The sequence below is a fragment of the Mesoplodon mirus genome, assembly GCF_964341445.2.
Source record: "Mesoplodon mirus genome assembly, chromosome: 3".
In the NCBI taxonomy this organism is placed as follows: Eukaryota; Metazoa; Chordata; class Mammalia; order Artiodactyla; family Ziphiidae; genus Mesoplodon; species Mesoplodon mirus.
Window position 1 is genome coordinate 78172711 of NC_138978.1, and position 27842 is coordinate 78200552.

The 27842-nt window shown below is 40.6% G+C and overlaps 1 protein-coding gene across 1 annotated transcript in view; it reads right to left on the reverse strand.

Moving 5' to 3' along the window:
* Positions 1–418: 418 nt before the first annotated feature.
* The window catches only part of LPAR3 (lysophosphatidic acid receptor 3), a 49364-nt gene continuing 21940 nt past the window's right edge, over positions 419–27842 (reverse strand). Inside the window, exon 2 of the mRNA XM_082614457.1 lies at positions 419–2572. Coding sequence (XP_082470583.1) covers positions 2241–2572 — 332 coding nt within the window. The 3' untranslated portion in view covers positions 419–2240. The remainder of the gene's footprint in view (positions 2573–27842) is intronic.

Consider the following 27842-nt stretch of genomic DNA (forward strand, 5'->3'; position numbering starts at 1 on the left):
TTAAAAAAAATGTCACCAAGAAACTTCAGTTTACTTCCAAAAAATTCTTTCTTTCCAAGCAGGCAGTCTTCATGAAGGACTAAACTCTCTCACCCATACAGATTTAACAGAACACCTTGGACAGTGCTACAAATCTAAGGAGAAAATGAAATCTTGCTTGGCTCAGGAGTAGCCCATGCTTTGAGTCAAGGGCTGGTCTGAAAAGGTCTAGATCAAATTTTTAGAATCATCATCACAATGACTTGCAGATAAACTCGGGGTCCTAGGACTTGAATAGGAACATTCTTTCCTTGTTTTTTTTCCCCAACTAAGAGATGGTTTTGCTGTGTTCTTGGTGAGCCCTGTGATGGCTGGCACTTGTCATCTGCAAATATACATGACTCTACTCTTGCACAAGTGCTGAGATATGTGTGTGCATAAAAGCAAAAGCTATATATTTCCACCCTGAGTCTCCATAGTTGGATCCCCTCCAGACACCATTCTGAACATGACACTCTGCTGCAGGGTACTAAAAATGGTGCTTTGCTCAAAATAAAACCTTTAAAGATCCCTTAGTAGCTATTCAGGGATGGGAATTCAATCTCAATTCTCCACCCTTTGACCAGCTGCAGATTCAAAATGCTTACATAAAACACTGAGAGTATGTACTTCCTGGCAAATCTGATTTTTCTTCTGCAATAGAAACATGTGTTATAGCTACCACAAAACTATATTTTTACTTAGAAAATACACAAAGTAATAATGCACCTCCAACAACAGAAAACAGATCCTCTTTTTTTATTTTATTTTATAGGTAGCTTTGGTATAAGCTTCAGACAGACCCACTTACTACACAGTTTGTGAGATCTATACCTTTAAATCATACTACTCTCTATTTTAGGCCATTATATCTAAAAGCATGACTTCTCAAATCCTTTTATTACAAGTAGTTCTTGCACATAAATGTTACACCACAATAGCAAAAAAAAATGTAAACTTCTTTTGCAAACTACATAAATACTATAATATCTGCCTTGAAGTTATTCTCGTTTTAGAATCAGAAGATACTCTATATGCTTTACATAGAAAACTCTGGTCAGTAGCCTATGTATATAAAATTTTTTTTTCTTACTGACTTGCCTTTCATGTTGCCTACTTCGGTCTTTGAAGGAGAAAACTTTCAAATAGAACCCAGATCAAAATTCAATCCACAAGTAAAACAAGTAGTGGAAACATGTCAATAATTGTGGGTAAAATATGAGGTGTGAAAATTATTCTAAATACTAAATCTGACAAGTCACCAGTGGCATGGAAGGAACTGGATAGAAAGACTCATTTAAGCTCATATTTGATCCTATATGCAAGGAACTCAGCCCGCATGCTAATATACCTTTTTTACCCTGCTGAATGTCTGTTTTCAAACAAATCACCTCTTTCTATTTTAGGGCACAAGAGGTCATTTCTACAACTGTAGTCCTAGACTGGAAAGTCTAGGTGGTCAGTAAATTTATTTCACCATCACTGTCTGTGATGCCTTTAAATACAAATTCGAAGTGTGTAAATATACAGGTGTGTATACACACGCACGCACACTGAGAGGACCACGTCAAGGCCTCTTTTTCTTTTTCCTGCAAGAAGAGTTTTTAACATTTACCTTTTTTGTTATTACTTCAAAGTAAATCTTTTTCCTCAGAATGTTCTTTCAGTTAAAAATCAAGTTAATTAATCTGGAGCCCTGACTGATTTGTTATTCTGAGATTGCTATTGCACACCTAGCTACTGGCCATGATTTGTTTGAGGAGAAAAACATCACTGCTGAAGCATTTTTTAAAATTTCAAATGCATGCAGAAAGAACTACATAGGCTTTCCAAGCAGCTACATAAGGTGGCTCAAGTGACATTTTTATTTATTTTGGCCTAAGACCTTTAACAGCATCCTTCAGAAACACAAAGAGAATGGCTACAAGATGGTGGCAGAGCCCAGGATGCATGGCCTGGTGGGCGATGCTCCAAGGGGTTCACAGGATGTCAGGCAGGAATCCACTGTGCTGCCTTCCCTCTTTCTGTGCGTTTTCTCTAAATGCATTGTGTCCTCTCTTTCCTGCCCATGCTTTTAAATGATGAAAAACAATTTTTAAAGAAATTTCCCAATGATTCATTCAGAGCTCAAATAACACTGTACGTGGGCTTAGTTGGAGACAGGTAACCATTCTGAACAGTTCTCCCAGAGGAGGCTGGGCCAGGCAGAGGGGCATTGAAGCCTAGGAGCTGCTCTTGTTGCAGACCTGGTCTCGATTGCTGTTATCCTCCATATACTGGCTGCCCCCCGTGTCGCTCTGGCTGAGGACCATGGAGGGGATGTGGGAGGGCCGCCTCTCTGGGTTCTTCTCCTGCGAGAAGCAGCAGAGCATCCTCTTCATGGTGCTGTACATGTCCTCATCCTTGTAGGAGTAGATGATGGGGTTCATGACGGAGTTAAGCAGCGCCAGCAGCAGGAACCACCTTTTCACATGCTGCACGTTGCACCACGTGCAGTTCAGGCCGTCGAGCAGCAGAACCACCAGACCTGGTGTCCAGCACACGACAAAGGCCCCTGGAGGGGAGAGAGGAAGCAACAGGCACTCAGACCTCAGGCTAATTATTTGGGTTTCTTCTCACCCAGTCTTCGGTCCGGGGTGTCAAGGGACCTTGAGGATTTGTTCTGACAACTGCAAAGCAAACTTCCAGCCTTCCTCTGAGCATTTGAGACTGGGCTTGTTAGAAGCAAACAGACTCTTAACCACGTTCCACTTCACCTTCTTATCTGCTTACCCAGGTACCGTAATTAGGGGCTTACACTTATCTCTTACTTATTGAGCACAACACGGACCTTATTTCTGTTTGTTCTCTGAATCACACTAGGAGGCTGTGCAGTCATTATCCACACTCTGCAGGTGAGAAAACTGAGGCCAAATCCCAGGGTCTATGTGGGGAAGCCTCACACACTTAACCCTGCACTCTACTGTTCTCCAAATCAGACGTTCCAAATGTTTTCCTGAAAATAAGATGCATTGCATCTATGGGAGTCTCCTAGTCTTTTAATCAAGTCACCTGCTCAAAAACTGTATTCTTTACAAATCCAAGTTGCTGCTGAGTAAGCACTAAATTCTTTTTGACATATTCATAGGCCATCTCCTTTAATAATCTGTTCTAGGCTGAGATATTTTTGTCAGAAATAAATCTTTCTCTTTCATGATGAAATAGAGATGTGCTTTTTATTAGCACATTTATTTATTTAGCATAATTTTAGCACCAATGGCACACGAAGGGGGGTCTGTTCTGAGTCTCTACCCATATGATCATACTTAGCTTACCTCAAATTTTCTGGTATGTTTTTCCTAAAATATGAGACACATGTTCAATATTTCCCTACTTAGTCATCGTAACATCAGATAACAATGACAGCTAACACATCAACGCTTCCCTTTATTAACTCATAGAATCACACTCTGAAATAGACATCATTATCATCCTCAGGAAACTGAGGCACAAGAGAAGTTCAGTAACTTGCTTACAGGCAAATAGCTTGTAAGGGACATTGAATTTTGAACCTAGGCAGTCTTCCTCCACAGGCTGTACTCTGGGCCACTATGGGACCTGCCTCCATACTGGGACATGGTTTCTTTCTCCCAAAGTCCTTCTGATTTCTGAAGGCCCTTACTTATCCACTGAACAAATAGTCATTGTGAGGTTTCAATGTGCCAAGAACTGTACTATACAGTGAATGGGGTGAAGACCATGCGGTGCGGGAACAAAAGTGCTAATGGGAGAGATAGAACGAACAAGCGAGTCTGTGAACCGTATCACCAACTAGTTACCCTTCCTGGTTAGAGTCAGACCTGGACAGTATTCCTCTTGGTGCTTTATCTTCCTTCTGAGAGATATAATAATAAGCAAGTCAAGTCAAGAATTATAAAGAGGCAGTATGAGGCCGTGAAACTCCATGAGCTATGGGGTCAGACAGCTACGCCCAGCCCCTCACCTTACACGCTGCTAGTGAGGCAAATTACTCTTCTGAGCCTTCATTCCCTTATTTAATAAGGATAATGATCCCGATTTACGAAGTGGTTGTTAAGAGTCAGAGGTAATGAAAAGTGGCGTCTAATACCGTGTTGGGTTCACTCAGCAGTGGTTATCATGAGATGCTTTGTCAAAGACATCTGCCAAAAGTAGATGATCAGGAGTTCTCAGGGGGTTTTATTTCCCATTTCATAACTACAGCTCTCCAATGGCTCCCTTTTTTCTCCATCCTGTATTATTTTGAGTTTGGCTGACATATGTGAAGAAAGAAGTGAACTTAGAGATAAAATATCAGGGATTTGGGTCCTAATTCTTCACTTACTGTGCAACTCTGGGAGATCCATGCCATTGGTCTGGGCTTCATCTTCTTAAACTGTAAACTGAGGATGTTAGGCAAGTTCTGGGTTTTTCAAACTGTGGGCCAAGGCACCTTAGTGAGTATGCAATCAATTTAATGAATTGGGAAAAGTTTCTTTTTTTTTTTTAATGAAATAATGGAAATGCAAATGCAATGGAATAGCTCAGAGTATATTACACAGACCAAGAGAAGTACTGTTTCATGAAACTTTTGTTTCAGTTTTATATACTATATTTATGTGTGCATTGGTTATAAAATAAAATATTATTTTTGACTGTTGGGATTAGTCAAAAAGTTTGAAAAACACTAATTTAGATAACCTTTAAGGCTGCATCCAGCTCCAGTGGTCTGTATTTCCCATAGAAGTAATACTTTTGTTCTCTCTGCCATTTCTGAGACAGGGTTACTATGTTGTCAGGAGGGAAGAACTAAACAAAGCAGACATCAAAAGCTGTAGCTACCAAATTTGATGTGAAGAGTCCTTTTTGTGTGAGATGGCAGAATTCCAAAGAAATCCTAGTAGGAGTGTTCCAAGGTTTTTGTGTTAATGGGTAGGAGGGAGAAATATTGATAAACTTTATACTTAGTTAAATACACATGTCAAAATTTAATAGTGTATATAACTTCCAAACCAATGGAGGGGGAAGGATGCAAGTAAAGGAAAGGAAAAAAAAAAGTCTCAATGCATAAGAAAGGAGGGAAACATAGAAAAATGGGATAAAGAAAAAATTAAGATGCTGGAAATGAATCCAGATAAGTTGATCCTTGAACAACACAGGGGTTAGGGGCACTGACCCCTGCACAGTCAAAAATCCGTATATAACTTTACATTTGGCCCTCGTGTCTATGGTTCCACATCTGTAGATACAACCAACCTCAGATCAGATTATGTAGCACTGTAGCATGTATTTACTGAAAAAAATCTGCACATAAATGGACCCGCTCAGTTCAAACCCCTGTTGTTCAAGGGTCAACGGTATACTAATAATCAAAATCAATGTTAATTGTATAGTTAAAAAAGTGAATCTAAATAATTTGATGTCTAACATTATAACCATATGTGCTAAAACCATGAAGAAAAGCAAGATGATTAACATGAAATTTATAATATGATTATTTCTACAGGAGAGAGGGGGCCACCAGGATAGGGCACAAAGAGGTTCTAAAGACACTGAAAATGTTCTATTAAATTGGGTGGCAAGTACACAGGTGTTTTAAATTTTTAATATTCTTTTAAGTGTTATTCTTTAAACTGTACATATATCTTATATAATTTTGTTTGAATGATATATTTCACACACACGTCAGAAAAAAGGATAAAAGTAAATTGTCAACATGTTTTCCTAAAGACTGTTTTTAAAATTGGATTTTTAAAAATCATTAAAGCTTTTTTCCCTAGCATAAAATTCTAGTTTGGATTAATCAGGGGACCTAAACACTCTAAATAAATCTTCAAATTGATGCCCTGTTTGTCATAATGTGGTACTTCACAGACATTTTCCTTTTGCATTGAATTTCATAAAGTAATTCATTCAGTCAACACTGACACACTTTTCACTGAGCAATGGTTATACACCAGGCACTCTTGTAAACATTTTATATGAATTAACCATTTAATCCTCATAGCAACCCTTGGAAATAGGTACTGTTACACACACACACACACATACATACACACACACACATATATATATATATACACATATAACTTTCATTTATATATATAAAACCCTCATTTTAAAACTGAGGAAAGTGAACCACAGAGAAATTGGTAACCTGCTCAAAGCCATGATAAGTGGAAGGGCCAGGATTTGAAAAGGCAGCCTGGCCCCAGGGCCTGTGCTTCTTTTCACGTGCTAGGCTGCTCAGCAGTGAGCTGCAAAGGATATTATTTCTAAAGTAAGTGATGGGGAAGGGGGGAGGGTACTTCTGACCTTTAAAGTCTCATTCATAGAATATCATACCTGACTGTGAAACTGCATACAGTATATCACAACCAAGTCATTCTTTGCTTTGCTAACAGAAAGAATTTCTGGCAAAGGAAGGAAGGAAGGGAGGGAGGGTGGGAGGGAGGAAGCGAAAACGATGAAGAAGGAAAGAAGGAAGGAAAGGAAGGGGAGGAAAGAAAGGAGAAAGAATTTCAACAAAAATACAGGTAAGAAGAGCAACAAAAATCTGCTGACCTGGGGCTTCCCTGGTGGCGCAGTGGTTAAGAATCCTCCTGCCAATGCAGGGGAAAAGGGTTCGAGCCCTGGTCCGGGAAGATCCTACATGCCGCGTAGCAACTAAGCCCGCGGGCCGCAACTACTGAACCTGCGCTCTAGAGCCCGCGCGCCACAACTATTAAGCCCACGTGCCACACTACGGAAGCCCGCGTGCCTAGAGCCCGTGGTCCGCAACAAGAAAAGCCACCGCAGTGAGAAGCCCCCTCACTGCCACGAAGAGCAGCCCCTGCTCGCCGCAACTAGAGAAAGCCCGCGCGCGGCAACGGAAACCCAATGCAGCCATAAACAAACAAACAAACAAACAAATAAATAAATAAAATTTATAAAAAAAAAATCTGCTGACTTTTTCTTTACACTGTTTCCAAGAACAACAAAAGGCAAGTCTCTGACAGAACAGCCGCCACACACTGCGCTGCTGATGGGTGCTTCAGCGGTGCTGAGGTGATGATTGCACTCCGAGCAGGAACCCTGGGAAACTGCAGCTCCCCAACTCCTCCACCAGTGGCCAAGCTCTACCTCCAAACACATCTCAGAGCGGGGTCACAGCTTATCTAAACAGCTCATTCCTTGGGAGTTTTTACTGTATGTCAGCAGCAACAGATATGAAGTCCCCAAAAACATTTAAAAGAGAAGAAAATGTCAGGAATGGTTTTGGCCTTGGGAATCCGTCTTTTTGGAGAACTCTTGGAGAATGTGGGAGATGTCAGAAACATACAAATGTTTCTGTCTGTCCCAGTTCTTAAAAGAGGGGCAGAGGGTACATCCTGAGAAATATATATCAGTCAGTCCCTTATCAATTTCCAAAGTTTCTAGAGGAAAAAACTAAGATGAATGTTTTTTGAGTATTTAAACTCAATGCTCAGACCAAGACAGCTGGGACCAAACAAGGCTTTCAAAGAGACATATGCCAAGCCCGGATCTTTTTTTTTTTTTTCCCCCTAAATCAGGCATTAACAAGTAGGAGCAGATCTAAAGGTATCTATCTGGGAACTGATGGAAGAAATCAAGCATGTTTCTCTTGGAAAAGAAAAGGCAAAGGAAAACCACATTATGTTAACTATTCCCAAAGACCTGAAGGGCCATCACATAGAGAGAAGCATGACTTATCTTGAAGGTCACCCTGAGACAAATGGAAAAGTACCAAAAGGCAGAATTTGAATGTAAGACTTCTTTTTAAGAAAATGAAGCTACTAGGAGAGGAATTTGTTGTTCGGCAGATAGAGAGCCTCCCTTGGCCAGGGTATTTACTTTGCCCAGATCATCCTGAGATGTACAAAGGGAAGAGATTTTTCCTAAATGAGAGAGAGAGGGTTAAGTGGCTTCTGAACTCTTTTCCAAGTAGAAAACTGCTAAATTCTACAAACTATGAGTTTCAACTCCCCATAAAATTCAAACAAATTCGACGTATTGGTTTCCCAGACACCATTATCAGACAGTATGGCTAAAAACTGATTAAGATGAATTCTCTGAGCTACCAGTTCCCAAAGCTGGCTGGCCATCAAATTCCCAGGGGAGCTTTTTAATAATGCAGATATCCTGGTCCTAGATCAGAGCCAATGGTCAGACTCTCTGGGGTGGTACATGGAAATCTGTAGTACTAAAAAGTTCCCTGGGTGATTATGATGCATGGCCAGTTTTACAAACCATTTTTCTATGCTGACCAATCAAGCTGATCCTGTCAGCAAAATTGTAGACTCCATACACACTTGGCAAAAAGTCATGGAAAAGAGAAAGGGGGCAGAATTCTTTAGAACAAGAAAATCACCTTCAGATCAATACCTTCAGCTTCTATTTGGACAGAATGTTTGAGTACATCTTATGCATAAATGAAATGTACAAACACTAGCAGGGAAACTAGTCTACAGGCAAGGCATATACCATCCTCCACTGGCCTTGGTTGGCTCTCTGGTTTGCCCTGCCAGGAATGCCTTCCTGGCTCCTAATCTAAGGTCTACTTTTCATTCTAAGCTTAGCTCCTCCACTGGACCTTTCCCATATGTCCAACCCACAATGACCATTCCCTCCTCTCAACTCCTGTGGCATTTTCCACCTACAACATCCACATGGCACTGGGCATATTACCTGCTTAATTCCACTCTAACATTTCCCAAGAGCTCTGGGCTGGGCAGTGTGCTTAGAGCTTTACATACACCCATTGTTTAAAACTCATGGCCCTGTGAAGTTGCCACTCTTATTTTCCATCTCACATATAAGGAATTTGAACTTCAGAACAGCTCAAGAGTTTGTCCTAGGTTTAGTCAGAAGCCAACAAATAGAAGAGTCAGAATTTGAACCCAGGCCTGATTCCCCCATGCAAACTCTTGAGTGTTGTGCTATTCTGAGGTCATTTTTAATATATACATCCTGTCTCTCGGGCCCATTGCAAGCTTCCTAAGCATGTAGGCTGTGCCTCATACCTGTCTGTGTCCTCAGAATGAAGTATAGAGCTCCATACTCAGTAGCAGAGACGATGAGTCCATTGAACATAACTGAAGTTTTATATTAAGAGGACACATGGGGCCAGGTAACGCATGAGCTGCAGCACTTGCTGATGCAAACAGTGTGCCATCCTGCCCTTCGGGCACTGACAGGCAGGGAAACAGGATGTGATGATTCTGATTACTGTCCAGGAAGGTGTCAGGTGAAATGACACTCAGTTGAGCTGAGTATTGAAGGTCAAGAATGACTGTGCAGAGGTGAGAAGTAGCATGATGTACTTGGGGATTTCCAAACAGTTTAGGATGGTTTTAACCCAGGAAGGTTACTAGGGAAGTAAGATGAAGTCTGAAAGATGAACATGGGTCAGACCTGGAAGGGCCCTGTGGGCAGTTCTCAGGAGTTTGGATTTATTGTATAGATCACACCCCATAAGTCTTTTTCAACCAGGAGTTCATCAGGTGAATGCCCTCAAGTATCCATGGTATGTAATGAATTAACCTCTCTCCCAAGCATCTAGAATGGTATGAGTCATACACCATCATGGGAGGATTAAGAAAATATTTCTAGGTTCCACGGTTCATAAAGGAAACCTAATGAGAAAGGTTAAGAGCTGAGGTGTTTCAGGCTCAGTTGTAACTCATCAGTGGCTTGTGAAATCAATTTAGTAGGTTGCAACCAGCCTTTTTCTAAAAAATAAAACAGAAAACATCAGGATACATCAAGTACAGTAATGGTATGTTTCATGAAACTTGTTTCAATTACATACAAAACTATGTGTATGTAGTGGGCCATGATAGAGAATGTACATTATTTCTCACTGTGGGGTCCTGATTGAAAAATAAAAATTAAAACCTACTTCTGTAGATTTTTTTTTTTAAGTAGAGGATGACTTCCCAAAGAAAATCTCTTGTTAAACTTCAATATCAGAGCTGCTCTGACTAAAGAAGGAGACGGGGTGGGGGGAGTTGAATAAAGATCTTCCTGGAGAATTCACTCCCATCTTCACACTACAGTGCTCCCCCCACTCCCCGCTACACATACATACACTGAGGCACCTCTGAGGAACCCCTGGGAACCTCGCTGGCCTAGGTTTGAAAATGACTGCTGTAGAATAGTAGTTCTTTGAAGATTTTTAATCAAGAGCATGGATAAGTCTTATATTTTAAAGCAAACCTGTGTCTGAGTGCTCAGGATGGAATGGAGGTATGTGACGCTCCCCCTGCATCACAATCACCTGGGCTGACTGCTTGAAATTCAGATTTCTGGGTCCCACCCAGACCTACCAAATGATAAACTGATGAAGGTATGATCTGGGCATCTCCAGTTTTGACGAGCTCCCCGGGGAATGCTTTAGTAGGGTGAAGTATAGGACCACTGACCTAGGCATGGAGACTCCTCTGAAGACCAGCTAAAATTCAGGTGGAAAGTCTAAGGATCTGATGGAGTTGGAGAGACGTAGCCAGGTCAGCGAGGTGGTAAGGAGGAAAACCTGTAAGACTCGATGTATAAACAACTGGATCTAGGTGGTGAGGGAGAGGAAAGAATCCAGGGTGACTGGGTAGCATGGGATTCTGATAACCAAGCGGAAGAGGGAGGAGGGACAGGATTAGAAGGAAGAGATGGTGATTCAATTTTAGGCATCGGGCACTTAGAATATCTGTGGCTCCTCCAGGCATAGACGAGTAGAAGGCAGCCAGAAATGTGGGTCGGAACTCTGAGAGCTCCAAATTGAAATGTTAACTTGGGAGTCATCAGCAGTAGGTGGAACTGAAGCCGTATGTTCTTTCATTAATAAATACTTACTAGGCAACCACCTGCCATGTGTCAGCCACTAAGAGTGAATGTCTTCCAGATGATTACATTTGAATAACAAATATAACATCCTTCTAGTGCCACGTGACAGGTCAGTTATGTTGATAAGAAACATTTTTTTTTTTTTTTTGCGGTACGCGGGCCTCTCACTGCCATGGCCTCTCCCGTTGCAGAGCACAGGCTCCGGACGCGCAGGCTCAGAGGCCATGGCCTCACGGGCCCAGCCACTCCGCGGCATGTGGGATCTTCCCGGGCCGGGGCACGAACCCGTGTCCCCTGCATCGGCAGGCGGGCCCTCAACCACTGCGCCACCAGGGAAGCCCTATTTTTTTTTTATTTTAATGATATTCTATGTTCTTTCAGTACCTGTTTAAGAGACTCACTAATAGTCCAATTAGATTACCACTGAGCTTTCCTCTAGTAATTCAATGAGTTTCAGTGCTGTACTCAAAAACCAGTATCATGAATTCAATACAAGTTTCTAAAGTATAGTGAATCATACACTAGAATATTCAATTAAGTTCTGAAATGATATTTAATGACTGCAATTTAAGGTAATCAGAAACATCAAGTTAAGGAATGTCTAACACTTTAGAAGAGACAATTACAACTGAAAATATTGGTGACAAGTGAAATCAAAAATCTTTCAAACTCCCTAGTCAATATTATGCTGAAATAATCTACAACCACCATCCCCCTTATTTGGAAGTTTTCAAAATATTTCAAACAATACCCTGGTTAACACCTCATGGCTACATTATATGAAAGAAGATACATACATTATAGGAAAGAATACCAGTCCATATGGGAGAAGGGCCCCTCACTGCAACGTATTTAAGATAGTTCTTGGGGTTTAGGTGACAGACAAGATGTATAGAAGATTCAGACCTCAAGTTGTATGACTCCTGTTCTTTAGGACTCATACTTTTCTATTCCATCTAGTTAGCCTTATTTTCCTCTGTTTAAAAATTCATACATACAATTAAAAAGAAAACTTGACATGTGAGTGGCACACAAATAAAACATCCATAGTGATAAAAGCAATCACTCACACAGAATAGTCTCACTTTGGCACACAGGCTACTCATTTCATCAAACAAGAGGATATATTTTAAATATGTTCACTCTGTTATTCTTTGTTTTTAATCCAGGAAAAAACAGCAGGGCACCAGCAATAATGCTAACCTACTAAGCCACAGGGCTGTCTGATTTACTAAAATAGAAAATTACAACTCTACATAAAAATCAGGCTAGGAACCTCATCCTATGGAAGCTCTCTTCTTATTTGAAAAGAATTTTAAAAGTAAAAATTTAAAGTTAATAGCTATTCTTGGTTAGAAGTATTACAATGTGTATGTTACATACTAATAGAATATTCAAGTAAAAATGCTCTTATGATACTAAAGAATTTATTCAATAATTTAAAAATAACACCTCCAGATGTGGTTTGCATTCAAATTCATACTCGTTTACCCACAGTGTTTTAGAAGTCCAATAATTCAGAAAATAGATTGTCACATATGTGAAAGGAATGAAAATATATACCTTGAGTAAACCTGACTTATTTTTACTGCAGAAAACAAGAAACACTGAGACACTTCAAATAGATGACGAGCAGTTAAGCATTCCACAAATGATTCATTTAACACGGTTGTTACTACCGCTGTATCTTTTGACTCTAACAACTGCTTTTAGACACTTGTTTCAAACTTGTGGCCAGCTTTGGAAAGTTGAAATTCTTTGCTGCCAAGGAGTTATGAGATAAAATTTAAAGCAGAGGCATACTAGCTAGAACCACAGCCTAGACCTAATTGTAGTGTCTAACTCAGGGCAACAGCTGGAAATCATAAACTGCAACAGTAAGAAAACACCATCTCCACCTCCAGATTCCTCTTTAAGCACCGTATGCGTGGACCTACAATACCTCAGTACCTCACTAACTATTATATCAAGGGCTCTCTAGCATCTAAGAAAAGGTGTGAGGTCAGCAGCTATTTGTCTGGTATAATCTTAAAGACTGACAGATCCCAGCTAGCCTGCCCAAGGATCTGAACTTCTTTCTGCTGGAGTCACTTCTTTGAATTAGGAAGGCCTGCACCTTACCTAGACACGAACATATTAAGCTGTAGGCATGTAATAATCTACATATCACATAAGCTGTCATCAGCATGGAGCAGGGTTGTGAGGCAATGCAAAAGGGATATCTTTGATAGGGCTGAAAATTTTGAAAAGGGTTGCAGCCTGGGACAATGTACAGGGAAGCTGACCTGATTAGGAGACAAGATTCTAGACACCCAGATGGCACAAAATACCATCTTGAGCTCAGAGGAAAGGAACAGGATGTAGGAGACTTGACTTAGAGAGAGTTGGGCCTGGAAGAGTGACGGTATGGTATAGCTCAGGAAGTACGAAGTCCTGACTCAGGGCTACCCCTTTCCGTCCTACTCCCATGGCCGCCATCATTAATCCACCATGTGCTTCTGAACCCAGATGGCCTGGGAGCCTTCACAGCACAGTGCTCAGCCTCTAGCAATCAGCTTCAATTTGCCCTTGAGATGACATCCACTTACCATCCCTATCATAGTAAAAAAAAAAAAAAAAAAAAAGAGCATAGGCTAAAGATCAAGCAGACCCAGAGTTGAAATCCTGGTTTATGCCCACAGGCAAATCAGTTCACCTTCCTGAGCCTCCCTCCACTTCTTAGCTATGGAATGAGCATGAAGGATACTGACCTGACAGGATTTTTTGGGAGATTTACTGCGATAATGGGTGGAGAGTGCCTAACACAGAAGACACTCAGAAAATGTTCATTCTGACTGCCCAGATGGTGTGGGTCACTTCCCCTGCTGTGCTTCCTCAGGCAATTTATGAACACATCTGGTGTGTTGCTGTCGTGTGAAAGTGTGAAAGCTTGCTGAAGTGTGAAAGCTTTGGTCGCTGTCATAGGCCCACACCTGTGTGTACACATGTGCACACACACACACACAATCTATTACACTCTATCCTATTTTGGCTACCCTGCTACACTGACATCCTCAGAGGAGATCCCTTCTGCACCTTCTTCAGCTTGGGATGCACAGTGCTTGACCATGTGCCATACACATAATAGGTACTTAATACTTGAAGCTTATTAAATGAAGAAGTAAGGGATCTTGATTCAAATGCAGACCCTGGACTAGAGTAATTTGAAAAGGTCATTCTATGTCTCTGCCTCCAGTTTCTTCATCCGTATATTAAGGGATTTGGACCATAATGACCTGTAAGTTTCCTTCTGGCTCCTACACTGGCTGATTCTGAGTTTCACCTACAGCTTCCTTCTCTACATGCAGATGTGTAGATAGTCTGCTGTAAATACACCCCACTAGTTCTTAAATAGCCAGCTTCTCCAATAACTCATTTTGCGTTTGTTATGCTTTCTGCTACCAAGTGGGGAAAAAAAGAATCCAAGTGACAAACATCTATAGTTTCAACTTGCCAGGTGTATGAATCAGAGCGCCATTCAGAATCTGTCAAAATACCTTAAACTTGCTACTTTGGGGGCCTCCCTGGTGGCGCAGTGGTTGAGAGTCCGCCTGCCGATGCAGGGGATGCGGGTTCGTGCCCCGATCTGGGAGGATCCCATATGCCGCGGAGCGGCTGGGCCCGTGAGCCATGGCCGCTGAGCCTGCGTGACCGGAGCCTGTGCTCCGCAACGGGAGAGGCCACAACAGTGAGAGGCCCGCGTACGGAAAAAAAAAAAAAAAAAAAAAAAAAAAACTTGCTACTTTGGGTCATATGTGACTTGTCCCTAAGCTTGTTGGAATTGGTATTTACCATAATTTGCTTTAAAGGAATGTAATGTGACACTGTCTTTGTTTTCTAAAGACTTTTTACAGTTTACTTTGTAATTTAGAAAGCAATGCTAGTCAGAGCACAGTGCTCAAGTGCCAAGAACATGGCAATAATTTTACCGATTAACCTTTTAACCAGCAATTCAGTGATGCTAGGGGTGCAAACATAGCCTTGTTTTCTAATTTTCTTTATTCCTCAACTCCTTAGCTGCCCTGCTGCCACCCTCCCCAACCCCCAGCCATGTCCGATTCATCCCAGATGCTCTCCTTTATCTACTTTTCTTCATTTTCTCTTCTTCTTCAGGAATTCTGCTTGTATCCTATTTGTGATATAAGCATTGCTATCCCAGGACTGCATGCATCATCCAACGAAAATTCATTGAGCCCCAAGAGGTGCCAATAACTGTGTTAATTACCCAGGACACAGGTAAATAAGGTGAAACATACTAGCTCTTTCCCAGTTCCTGATTTCACTGGCTCCTTCTCGTAGTTCAGCTCCAAGTGTACCCTTTGGAGAGCTTTTCCTTTGTGCCATATAAAGTAGCCCAACCCAGCCATTCCCTAAAATATTATTCTGTTTGATTTCCTTATATCACTCTCTGCACTTACCTTGTTTATTTGTTGACTGGTTGGTTGCTTCATTTACTAATTGCCCATCATCCCAGTTGGACAGAAAACATGAAAGTGAGGACTTTGCCCATTTAACTCACCTACAAACACCTTTCTTGTATACAGCGCCTTCTAGTTCGCTTCTGGAGGTTCTGATTCCAGGAGCCTGGAGTGGGGCCCAAGAATCTGAATGTTTAACAGATGTCCCAAGGGAGTCTCATGCTCAGGGTGAATGTGTGAAGTGCTGGATTTTATACAAACCTAGGTCTTAAAGTTTGATGACCATATCTGCTTACATCCCACTTGGGGATCCTTCCACTGAAAAGGAAAAGTCTTCAATTTGGATATACTCTGTGGACTCTTCTGTGAAATGTAATTTGGTGACAGTGAATGGTGTAGGCCTACAGGCATTTAAGAAAAGCCATTCTCCATCAGGTTCATATTCAAGAAAAATAAAATTATTGGTAAAGCACAACCTGCTTAATAACTAAATGAACAAATTATGTAATCAGAAAAAGAAAAAAACCCATTATTTGGAAGCATATTCTCAGTTTGCATTGAACAAACTTTCGAAGCTTGATAGAAGGAATATGAGGGAATGGGTGGCTTAAGTATACAGTAAGGATGAAAGAAGAAGAAAGCAAAGTAAGGTTGGAGGTCATAAATAGAATATGTATAACATATAACAGTGAAAGAGACAATGGACACTGCAAACAAGGAGTGCCAGGAGTACACTTGCCAGGAGCGCCAAGTACAAGGAGATGCCGACAAAGTATCCTGTAAGAACCTGGAAATGAGAGGAAAAAGGTCGTTTTTTAAAATTCAGCCCTATACCAAAGTCATCTTAAAGAGACATTATAGTTCCCAGACCTGCAACACCTTTTCTGAAATCTGACTGAACTGACTAACATCTCAGAAGAAAGAATGTCATCAGAGCCAGGGATGTCTAGAACGACTGTATGCAATTCAGAGGGAGAAGAGTTCTTGGTCAAGGTCAGCCTTTCTCATGGCTGGGATGTCTCTATTGTTCCGATTCTGTACAAAAAACAACGTCTAATGGTAACTTGATTTGCCAGGTATTGAGTATCTAAACCTCTTGGTAACTTTATTTCCTCCATCCAAATAAATACAATGGCATTCTAGTTAATCACACACACACACACACACACACAATCCAGAGAGAGGGCAGGCCAAAGGGAGGAAGGAAGGAGGCAAACCGGTTGTGGTGCCATGCTTGATTCACATTCTCCCCTCTGCCATCTGATGGCCTGATGGTCTCCTCCTCCTCCTTTGAAAGCAGCTCCCTTGTTACCTCCTGTGTGCAGCTTTCCTCAGACACTCCTCCCAAGGCTGAGCCAAATGTCCCCATCCCACATTTCCATAGGCTCTCCACATATTTACTGTCAAATTAGACACCATTAGTAGATTATCCCTCCATCTGGCCAGCTGGGTTGAGAGCACCTGAAGGGCAGAGATGCTGCCATATTCACCTTGGATTCCTGACACCTGATTGGGGCTGGATGCTTAGTAGTTGCTCAGTTTTCAAGGAAGCATGAAAGGAAAGCTGAAATGTCCCTAACCTACTGACCACACACATGACCATATAAATATACCAATACCTTTGCGATCAGGCACTGTACCTTGGTGCTGCAATACCAGCAAGCTTGGAAAACTCCCCGTGCATTTTTCTCCCAGAGAAACTATAAACCATGTTATCATAGGTACCTGGGAAACCAAGGACTCCTCTTCTGATTTGGGATGGTTTATTATAATCTAGAACAGAAGAGTCTGAGGTTCTTATAGTCCATGTGTTTCCACATTTGGGTTAATCAAACACATTTAAGACATTATATCATAGCTTGAAAGAACTCTGTTTAAAATGTTACTTTTACTATACTATTAATCAAATGAGATTAATAAGTCAAAATGTGTAAACGACAATAAATAGTTTATAAATTGTCAATCAGTGAAGACGAAACATCCAAATCACATAAATATAGATGCTGAGAAAGACTGTTCAAAGTTTAAAGGAGTCTATCTTTGAACTAGAGACTATCTATTTACCTTGGTCCAGGATATTGGGCACATCAAATACCCTAAGTTCAATAAAGGGCAAATAAATAAAGTCTGAGATACTGTCTCCCTCAAACTGTGGAACTAAAGACATCGTGATACTCAAATAACAGAAAGCTCATCTTCTTATCATTTAGCCCCTCCCCCACAGGAAAACATTAAACACTTCCTCTTTCAACATATACCTTTTTATTTTCCTGAAGCAAATGTGTTCATTTATTATTGGGTACAATGACTAATTTGATCTTTTAACCTAATGATATACATATACTGAAGGATTTACTAGTTAGGTAAACTCGGGTAATTTACTTAAACTTGCTAAACCTTGTTTCCTCATCTGTAAAACAGACACTAAAATTCCCCTCGTGGGGTTGGTGAGGCCCAGTTGGGAGAACAGATATAAGGCCCTTCAGTGCAGCATTTAGCACAGAGACATCATCGTGATCAGCATCCCTTATGTGTACTCCTTTTGTGATCTGATATTTGGAAAACCTAAAACAGCATTGGTCAGAGGAGCATTTTAACAGCTCGGCCCCTGGCGCCAAACTACTGGGTTCAAATCCCAGAGGTATGCTTGCTTTGGGGTACCCTTGGGTGATTTTTATTTAACCCATTTAACCCACCTGTACCTCAGTAACCTTATCTGTAACATGGAGATAATAAGGACGCCCACCTCCTGGGATTGCTGTAAGGGCTACATCACTGATTATACATAAAATATCCAGATCATTGCTCAGCACTGAGTGAGACATGATGTGTTAGTCATTCTTGCTGTGGACCCTGCTTTCCAGGTTTAAAGATGGTCAGAATCAAACTCCAGAGTGGGAAGATGTGGGAAAATACTAAGAAACTAGCGTTATTTGAGACGCAGTAACTAGTTGCTATTTCCTAAGTAATCCCATAGGGATAATGACTTTTTTTCAATAAATTTAGTCTTTATTTTTTATTTTTTTTAAATTTAGTCTTTTAGAACATAGCTGTATAGGAGGAACTAAGTGAAAAGACCTGAGTGACAGAAGTAGCCTGCGGAGTCCCGTCCATTCAGCACACCTCTGTTACAGCACTAGCAATGTTGCAAATATTTTTCATTTTCATGCCTGTTTTCTCTACTAGACCATATGTACCTCAAGGATTACAACTAGATACAGCCAATTCACTTCTGCATTCCCAGTTCTTAGCAGAGTGCCTGACATAAAGCAGACACTTAACCAATACTTATTAATGAGTGAGTGATCAAACGAGTGAATTGAAGAATGGTCTAAAGATATATGTAGATATTTGTCCAAGTTCAAGAAGATCTTTTCATCCTATCAGAGCAGAATCTGACTCTTGCATCACCAGGTAGGAAGGAGCCAACAGCAAACGAGAAGATAAATGAACAGGAGTGACGTCTATAGCCTGGAACCTCAAGTTCACAGAACCTAGTTTTCACCGTGTGGAGGTTTCATTATGAATCCTCTCATTTGCTTGGCAATTCTAATTAGCCCAGCCAGAGCTCATGTACTGCATAAGGCCTTTGGCAAGACTGTTTTGCTTTATGTGGATGATATACACCCAACCAACTAAAGTATTTAATGCTTGCTCCTAGTTCAAATAAGATCAAGTCGTCTTCCCCTACCTGCACAAAAATGTTATCAATAAACCTAACAAACATTTTTTATAGAGTCATAGACTCTGAGATTCACAAGCGTTCTTACAGTTTGTCCATCTATCCTCCCACGTTGTGTAAGAATCCCTAAGTAGCACTACACATGAGAGTCATCTATCAGTTACCCAGCACCTCTAGCAAGGGGAAGCCCACCCGTATCACTAGGCAGCCAGCTCCATTGGAGAACAGCTCTAATTTTTACAAAGTTCTTCTGATAATGAGTGAAAATATTCTTTCTCAAATTTCTATCCCTTGATCCTAGCTTTAACTACCAAACTTCTAAAATATAATTCCTTTTTTTGAACACATAAAATGTTTTAAAATAACTGTTATGTCCTCATTTCTTCTCTTCTTTGGTGACAATTCCAGTTCCTTCATCTGTTCTGGATCCTTTCAAACCCCAGTCACTCTCCAGTAGGTACTGACTACACTGACAATATTCCTCTCAAAATGTGATGTCCAGATCTGGCCTTACGGTACCACTGTGGACGTCCTTGTATCCAGAGAAAGCAGCACACTTTCTTTCCTAAGCATAGATCCTTCACATTCCATGAGGATGCCTATGACCACACTCTCCTCTGGGACAGCGTAATGTCCTCGACACGACAGCACTTCTGGTCAGTTAAAACCCTTAGTTCTTTTTTTCCCCCAAACGTATATACATATACTGTTTTTAAGATCTTCCTTATCTTTTTGGTTGTATAACTGCAGTGTGTGGTGTGTGTGTGTGTGTGCGTGCGTGCACGTGTGTGTGTGTGTGTTTTGTCTAAACCTAACGACCATATCTATTCTTATAAAGTGCTGTTCTCACTTGCTTTGGCAGATCATTCTACTCTGTTGACAGCTGTTTGAATAAGGAACCTCCTACTTAACATATTAGCTATTCTTCTCTCTTTTTGCTACCTACATATTTTGACACCTGCAAGTAATGTTTTTTTCCATCTTCTCTAAGTCGTTGCTACTTTGCTGGGGAAATACAGACCAAGTGCAGAGTTCTCTGGCATCCTTGAGATTCTTGCTAGGTTGACATCAAGCCTGTCCCTAATCACCAGGGCTCAGGTGTACCTGTTCAGGTACTGGTGAATCTTCTGACTATTCTATCATCCTGCCCACAGTTCCTCTTGATCACCAGAATACGACGTCCAATTAACAAAGGGCTTCTTGACATCCACATATACATACTATCTATAGCATGCTCCTATCTACTCTCCTAGCAACCTTATCACAAATTATAAACTGAGCTAATTTGTTACTTAATTTATGTGGTGTTTTATGAGCACCACTTCTTATTTTTTTAATTAAAAATCTATTCTACAGTTTTGCTGAGCATGTAAGATTCTTCATCAAACATTAAAGTAGTTAGTTATGCAATATAAATTCATGACTTATCTTCTGACTTCATACAAAACTGCTCATATTTGTAAAATACTCAAAGGTCTTGTAAAGGTGGTCAGAAAATGAAATTTCAAATTTTAAAGTTCAAAACTGTTGCTTTTTTCCACATATACACTGCATCCTAGGGAAGAATAATAACATTTCATTTACAGTCAACCATAATTGCTCATTTGAGACTTTATTTAGAAAATTAGAACAAAATCTTAAAATCACAGGTCTCAAAATAAAGTCATTTCTGTGCTTTCTAATTGCTTCATTTCGTAGGTGAGGAAACTGAGACACAGAGGGCTTAGTAAATCTTACTAGCAAATAATAAAATTAAGGCTGATCTATTTAACAAATTAAAAGCCCTATATTCTTACGAAAAAAATAATCCTATCCCTGAAAGAAAAACATTTACTTTATCACTTATTTATTTTAAAACTCCCTTGATATGAACATAGCACTTTATTTAAAGAAAGACAGAAACTTCCCCCAGGTTGACTCTACATGGTCAGCAGATACGCTTTCCTGCAGGTTCTGAGCCAGGTTGGGGCCAGTTAGGAGAATCTGGGGTCCTTTCCTATTCTAGAAAAAGCCCAAGTGACATCAACTCTGACGGAATTAACACAGGGTATATGAAATGCCAAACTTAGGCAGGAGTTTCTCATCATAAAACATGGAAATATGGTATATATACATATATATATATATATATGTCACACACACACAAATACTATTCATATCAGTTTGTTGCCACTGAAAAGAAAGGCTGAAATCTAATGGAGATAACAAGATACAGAAACAGGAGGGTAGTGAGGCTGGGGAGAGTTATGTTCTTATTGGCACAAAAACTAGGGTGAAAACAATCTTATTTGGAGCTGGAAGAAAAATGGTGTGATTCAGAAACGGTATCCTTACAATACACATAATTCAGTATTATCACATCTACTTGTGAAATATCCTCCAGGGATGGTTGAACTAGATGGCCTTTGAGGTCCTTCCTGGCATAATAGCATGTGATTTTAAAATTCCCCCTAGAACACCAGTGCTCTATAAAACACAGGTCTAACATGTATTGGGGCATAAACAGCATGAAGCCAACTCCTTGAGAAACAAGTTGCATTCACCTCCTGCTAGGGCAGGCTCTGGAGGCTAGGGGGCCAGTGGGGATCCTCAGAGCAAAAGGTATCTGAGGGTGAGGATCACTGTTTCCAACAGTCCTGTGCCAACAGTCTGGTTATTAGCCTCTCTGTACAAATGTTAAGAAATCTGTGCCACCCAGTATTGACGCCAGATCCATCGTGGATTCTTTCATAGGCCATCCTCTTTCACTGTGTACTCTACCATCTCTCATGGTCCCTTTCTCAATGCTGCCAGAACCTGCATTCATATATGGGTTACATGCCATGAGTTCCAGGGAATAGGACCACTGTCCACTCAGTTGCCCAGGCCAGAATTTGGGTGTCACCCCAAAGGACTTTTCCCTTCTCCCACCTTCGCATGCAAACAATCACCAAGTACTGTCAATTCTACCTCATTAATATCTCTCTAATGCATTCGTTTCTTTCCAACCATCCTATGCTTCCCTTAGATCAGATCACCATCATCCCAAGCCTAGGTTAATTTAATAGCTTTCCAAATGGCCTTCCTGCCTCTATATTCTGCAAAGTGTGGTCAGAGATCTCTGTATGAGTCAAGTCTGACAAAGCTGCCTCCTTGTTTAGGACATCTTCAGGACGAGTCCAAAGTCACCAGCCTGACCAGCAGGTCCCTGATGACCTCTCCCTGACTGACCCACCAGCCTCCTTGCTCCCCTCACCCCTTGTTCCTACTTTCTGTGTTACTGGCAGTGCCCTGAACAGGCCATGTTGTCTTTCGTTTCTGGGTCTTTGTCCCTGAAGCTCCCTCTGCTTCCAACACACTTTAAAGATCCATGGGCCAGTTCCTCACACAACTCCACAGCTTCCAGTGCTCAGTTTAATAAAAACAGTAGCTTCCACTTAATATGAGTGGTTCTGTTCAAGGCATTTTTATGCATCCAGTCACTGAGTCCTCTCAACAACCCTTTGAGGTAGGGATTATCATGTTCCCCTTTTAGAGATGATATCACATGATCTCTCAAAGCTGGGTTATGTGCCTCTTCTAAGTGCTCCCAGAGCCCCCTGTGTTTATCATAAAACTTACAATTATCTATTTTCCCAATTTTCTGCACCACAGACTGCAGGTCCTGAAGGAAAGACATGTCTGATTTTTGGTGGTCTCCTAGATGAAGCTCAGTGAATGATTGCTGAATTAATAAGTGATGACAGTACTTGGCAATATGGTATGGGGTTAGGAGCACATGCCAGGAGCAATCTGCATTCAGATCTCAGCTCTTCCAATGACTAACTGTGTAACCTTGAGCAAGTTACTTTACTTCTCTGCCTAGAATGGGGATAATGATAATACACAGTTCATGTAAGAGTTAAATAAGTTGATAGCTGTAGAGTGCTTAGATGAGTTCCTGGAACATAGAAGGACTATACAAGTGCTTGTTATTATTAGCGTTCATGTTAAGGAAGAAACTAAAAGCACTTGTAAAATGATGAATATCATTAGTTCAACTTTACAGGCAAGAGAAACTAAGATAAAGTGACAAACCTCAAAAATATGCTCGTCCTAGAATTAAACATCACTGCCCAAATACTTGTTACAAAGCATCAAGGAAATAGTCTAAGGATGGATTCCTTACAAAATAATCTCATCAGTAGACTTTTTAAAAAACAACAAAAACAACTAACTAACTAACAAAAACAGCAGATGAATGAGTCGGCTCTAACCAACTCTAAAGAGGAAATGATCTAGAAGTTTCAGAGCACACCACTTACATAAAAGATAAACTCCTACATATGAGGAATAAATTTATAAGAAAGCTTTTGGGAAATGTTTCCTAAGACTAACTAATAGGACAAGCTCAGATTTGTGAGAATGGTTAGGACCAAAGAAATTCCATTTTACAGGGAAAATTTCCTGAACAATTTACTCACTGACAGTGAAAAAACTTTAATCCTCAGATCTCAACAGGGATTTAATTGTGTGCTCTTAAAAACAAAGCAGATGTCTTATTAAAACAATAATTTGATCTAAGAAAAGATATAACCAAAGGAATAGACACTGTGCCAGGATTTTGTGGAGTAACTGAGTATTGCATCCCTTGTTAGGGACAGTGTCTTTGCTTAGAGAATACTGGAATGGAGACCCCATTTGCTGAAACAGTGGCTGGTTTTCACCAAAAGACACACATAAATAGAGAAAAGTTTCATTCAGAGTAGACCCTCTGCTGAGCAATCCAAAGCCTTGGTCCTCATGTCCATGACCCATTTAAATACTCACTGGAATTTCCTTGTGAAGAAACAGCAACCAGAACTTTTACTATAAACATTATCCTTCAGTTCTCAACAATGATCCATTCTTTGCCAATGCTTGGCAATGAAAATAATACAGTATTCATTGAGGTTCCTATCTTTTCTTTCTAGATCCCAAGTCAAAAATGAATTCCTGAAACTCCATTTCCCATTTTTGTGATGGAGATTAAATTCTACTTAAAATGTAGCATAATCATGAAATTCTTTATTTGCCTGAGAGGTTTGGAAGAACAACCAATGGTGCCTTATGACAGATAATGTTTGTTTTATTCATTAATTTAATAAAAAATTTTTGTAACAACAAAACCCCACTACAACTAAAAATCTGGAGAGTCCTTAGATTTCACTGAAGTGGAGTTTGTCCTTTAGTGGTAAAGAAAAATGGATGAACCCCCACCCTTCCCCGCGTAAGATTCTAGGAAATTCTCAGTGGCTCTTCTATCATTCTCCAAGTACCCACCTCTACACTTTCAAGTTATGCAGTGTGTAGGGCATCATGTTTTGGGATTAAAATGGACACCTACAAGTCAAAGATTCCCTCTTCTCTGGTGACTGCATACCCCCTCAATCTCTCTGTCTGTGTCTCAGATTTGTAGTAATTAAGTATCATATCCCTTATCCCTCTCTGTCTCTGTCTCTCTCTGTCATTCTCTCTGTTTCTCACTATCTTTCCTTTACATGCTCCATCCACATGGTTACACAGCTGAGGTTCCTGGCATACCTGATTCTACTCCTGACCAAAATTGATTCCTTTGAAACACCTGACTCAGACTGGACCAATCAAAATCTCATCCATAGACCCCAGCTTCTGGCCAGATGTGAATGGTCTAAGGCTTAGCATATGATTTCAGGCTGGGCCAGTTGAGTCCCATCCCAGAGAATATGTCAATAGGAGAGAGAGACCTTGATATACACACATAGGAGCTACTGGTTGCTATATTTTGCACAGTCTAGATAGAAGTAGCTGGACAATAAAAAGCAGTTTGCAGAGGGAGATAAGAATAAAATAAGCACATAGAAGAAACTCAGATGAAAAGGGAAAAGAATTTCCTGGAGAACACAGGGCTTTCCAAGACCTGGTTCCAGGCCATCCCTTAGGTCTGGTGATCTACACGTTCTTGGTTCTATGGCACTCCTGTTCCTCTCTTTTTCACTTCAGCTGACATGAGTTGGTCCCTGTTTTTGCAATTAAGATGATAGTTAATAAATGAATGGAACTCTAAATTTAAGCATAGGGCCAGAAACTGAAATATATAGTTTCTTCCAGATATTTCATAACCACCACAATCAGATCAATCATTTGCTGTGATTTTGGAGTTGCAGACAAAAGGAGTTCAGTCACTGGTCAAAAGCCAAAAAGTTCCCAAAGAGTTTGGGATGGGGGGAACATAATGTATGGCCACACAAGTGGTTTTAATGATGTAAATAAACTTGCAGAAATTATTTTCCTACATTTCCTTTAGCTTCATAAGTTAGAGCTTTGAAGAGATGCATTAAAGAAACGCACTTTAGTAGATTAGTTTTCATTTCTATAAAATGCAAAGTATTCATGCAGATTTTAAACCTCATCAGTCTGTTTATTCATAGCACTCTTACAAACTTGTCATTTAAAAAAAATTATCTGTTAAAGCACTTCTGAGTAAGTACAGTTTTTCTTCATGCAGGTAAATGAGGGTAGACTTGGGAGTTCCTTTTAGAAGTAGAAGATAATAACAACAGTCCTATGTTTGAATTTCAAGTTCAGTATCACATTTGGCATGAATATCAAAATCTTCCAGTGGTGCTGCTTTGTTCACAGGGAGGCTTTTCTTGTTTGAGCCTTCTTACGTAAGACTCTTGGAGAAGGGCAAAGAAAAAAAAAAAAAGATTCGCCACATGTTGAGACATAGAGGAGCTGGTACGCAGGCAACATAAACCACCCAATAAGCAAGGCTTTGGCCTCTATAAGCCTTATGGCCAGGCAGCTTCATCCTTTCCTTAAAAGATGAGCTCTAAAAGGAGGGGACCAAGTGCTGATGAGGAAGTAAACTCCTGTCTCAGTCTTCACATCACTAAAAGGAACTCAAGCTTAGAGCGTGTGTCTGGGATGAACCAGTAGTTCAGTGCCTATGGAGGCTCTTCTTAACTCCTGCCTTCATCCTCACATTTAAAGCTGCCTTTTTGCTTTCAGCACATCCTCTTTCACACCCCACACAGCTACCCCTCAATCTCCTGGCTGCTGCCCTCAGCCTTTGCCTGAGTCAGAGGAGTAGGGGAGGGGGTGACCCATCCTTAGACACAGGAGTAACTCCTAGGCCTGGAGAGTGGAAGCTTCTTTCTGCAACCATCTTCCAAAAAAACTTGGTTTTTGATTGTGATTTCTTCTCTCTGGTGGTGTTAAAACACTTTAACAAAGAACTGGGTTCTTAGGAAGCAAGAAAGCAGGAGGAAGGCTATGTCAGTCATAAAAGTGTGTTGGTCTAAACTTCTCCAGGCTGGAGGGGCAGTGGGTCCGTTTTACACTTTTATGTTTCAACACAGGTGGTCTTACTGCTAGGGAGAGAGACTGTGTGAAAACTCCACATGTGCTGGACCCTGGCAGAGACTTGCTGGTGGATTTTAGTGGTTAGAATCCCAGTCTACACTAAGAGCATTGCTTTACTAAAGAGACATAAGCATTTCCAAGTTCCTTTACCTGAACATGGTCTTCTATAAAGAAAGTAAGTAGCTCAATTATCCTCTTCTGGAAGATCAAAAGTCAGTGAAGCTTTAGGGCTATTTCTGGAACCCACCAAACTGTTCCTTTCTCGGGCTTTTTCTCTTGCTGCTTGCTGCCAGCTTTGTCTGGGTGGACCCTCTCTGATCAGCTGGGCTCAGCTCTCACTGTATCGGGGGTTCTGTTCAGGCATCACATCAGCAGAGAAATTTCCAGGACCACCCCTCTCCCCTCCACCCACCTCTGCCCTGTCACTCTTTATCCCTTCCCTGCCACTCTTTATCCCTTCCCCTGCTTTATTTTTCATCAGAGAGCTTCACACTATTTGAGATAATATTCTAATTTATTTATGGTTCACGACCACTAGAATGTAAGTTCATGAAGGTAGGTACTTTGTCTTTTATCACCCTATTCCCAAGGCCTAAATAGGGCCTGGCCCATAACGGCCCTCAATTAAGGGTATTTGAATGAATGAATGGGAATGGAAGCCAAGTTACTTCATTTCTAGCTCCCTGTCAGCTTTGATTTACTCTGTGCTTTCTGCCCTTGGTTTGCTGACAGGAGTTGAGAAATGGATAGCTCTCACCCTTTCACACGTCTTGTGCTAAAGCAGGAACACTTCATTTAAAGGTATGTGAATTATATAAACCTGGTACTGATGGAAAGCATGAGAAGAAAGAATACCGCACTGTTTGTGGGAGTGCGGTTTGATATAATCCATTGGAGGACAATTTAGAAATATCTAACAAAATTTTAAACAGGTGTTTTCTTGACCTGTTAATTCTCAAATAATATAGGCCACAAAATAGTCCCACAAATCCTCGAAGATGTATATACAAGGTGTTCACTGCAGCATTATTGATAAGGGTGAAAAATTAGAAGTAGTCTGTAAAATATCAACAATTCAGTGTGGAATACAATGTAATCTTATATAGTCACCAAAGAGAATTAGATACATATGCTGATACTGACATGACCAACAAAACCCAAAAAAACAAATCCAAGATATTATGGTCAAGGGAACAAAGCAAGCTAGAGAACAATTATGAGTATCAAGAACACCTTTCTGTACAACAATCATCACTATATGTGTGTATCACACACTTTTATTTGCAGGGACAATGTCTCCAAGACGACACATCAAACTGTTAACAGTGGTGCTGACTGCTCTAAAGAGGGGGCTGAGTGAGACTTTCACTTTCTAAATATAATACATTTATGTCATGTGTATGTTTTAGCAACAAGCAAATGCCACATTCCTAATAACAAAAATAATAAAGGTTTTAGACATCATTTAAATTCTGGAGCTGGAACACTTTAATATTTATAAAATT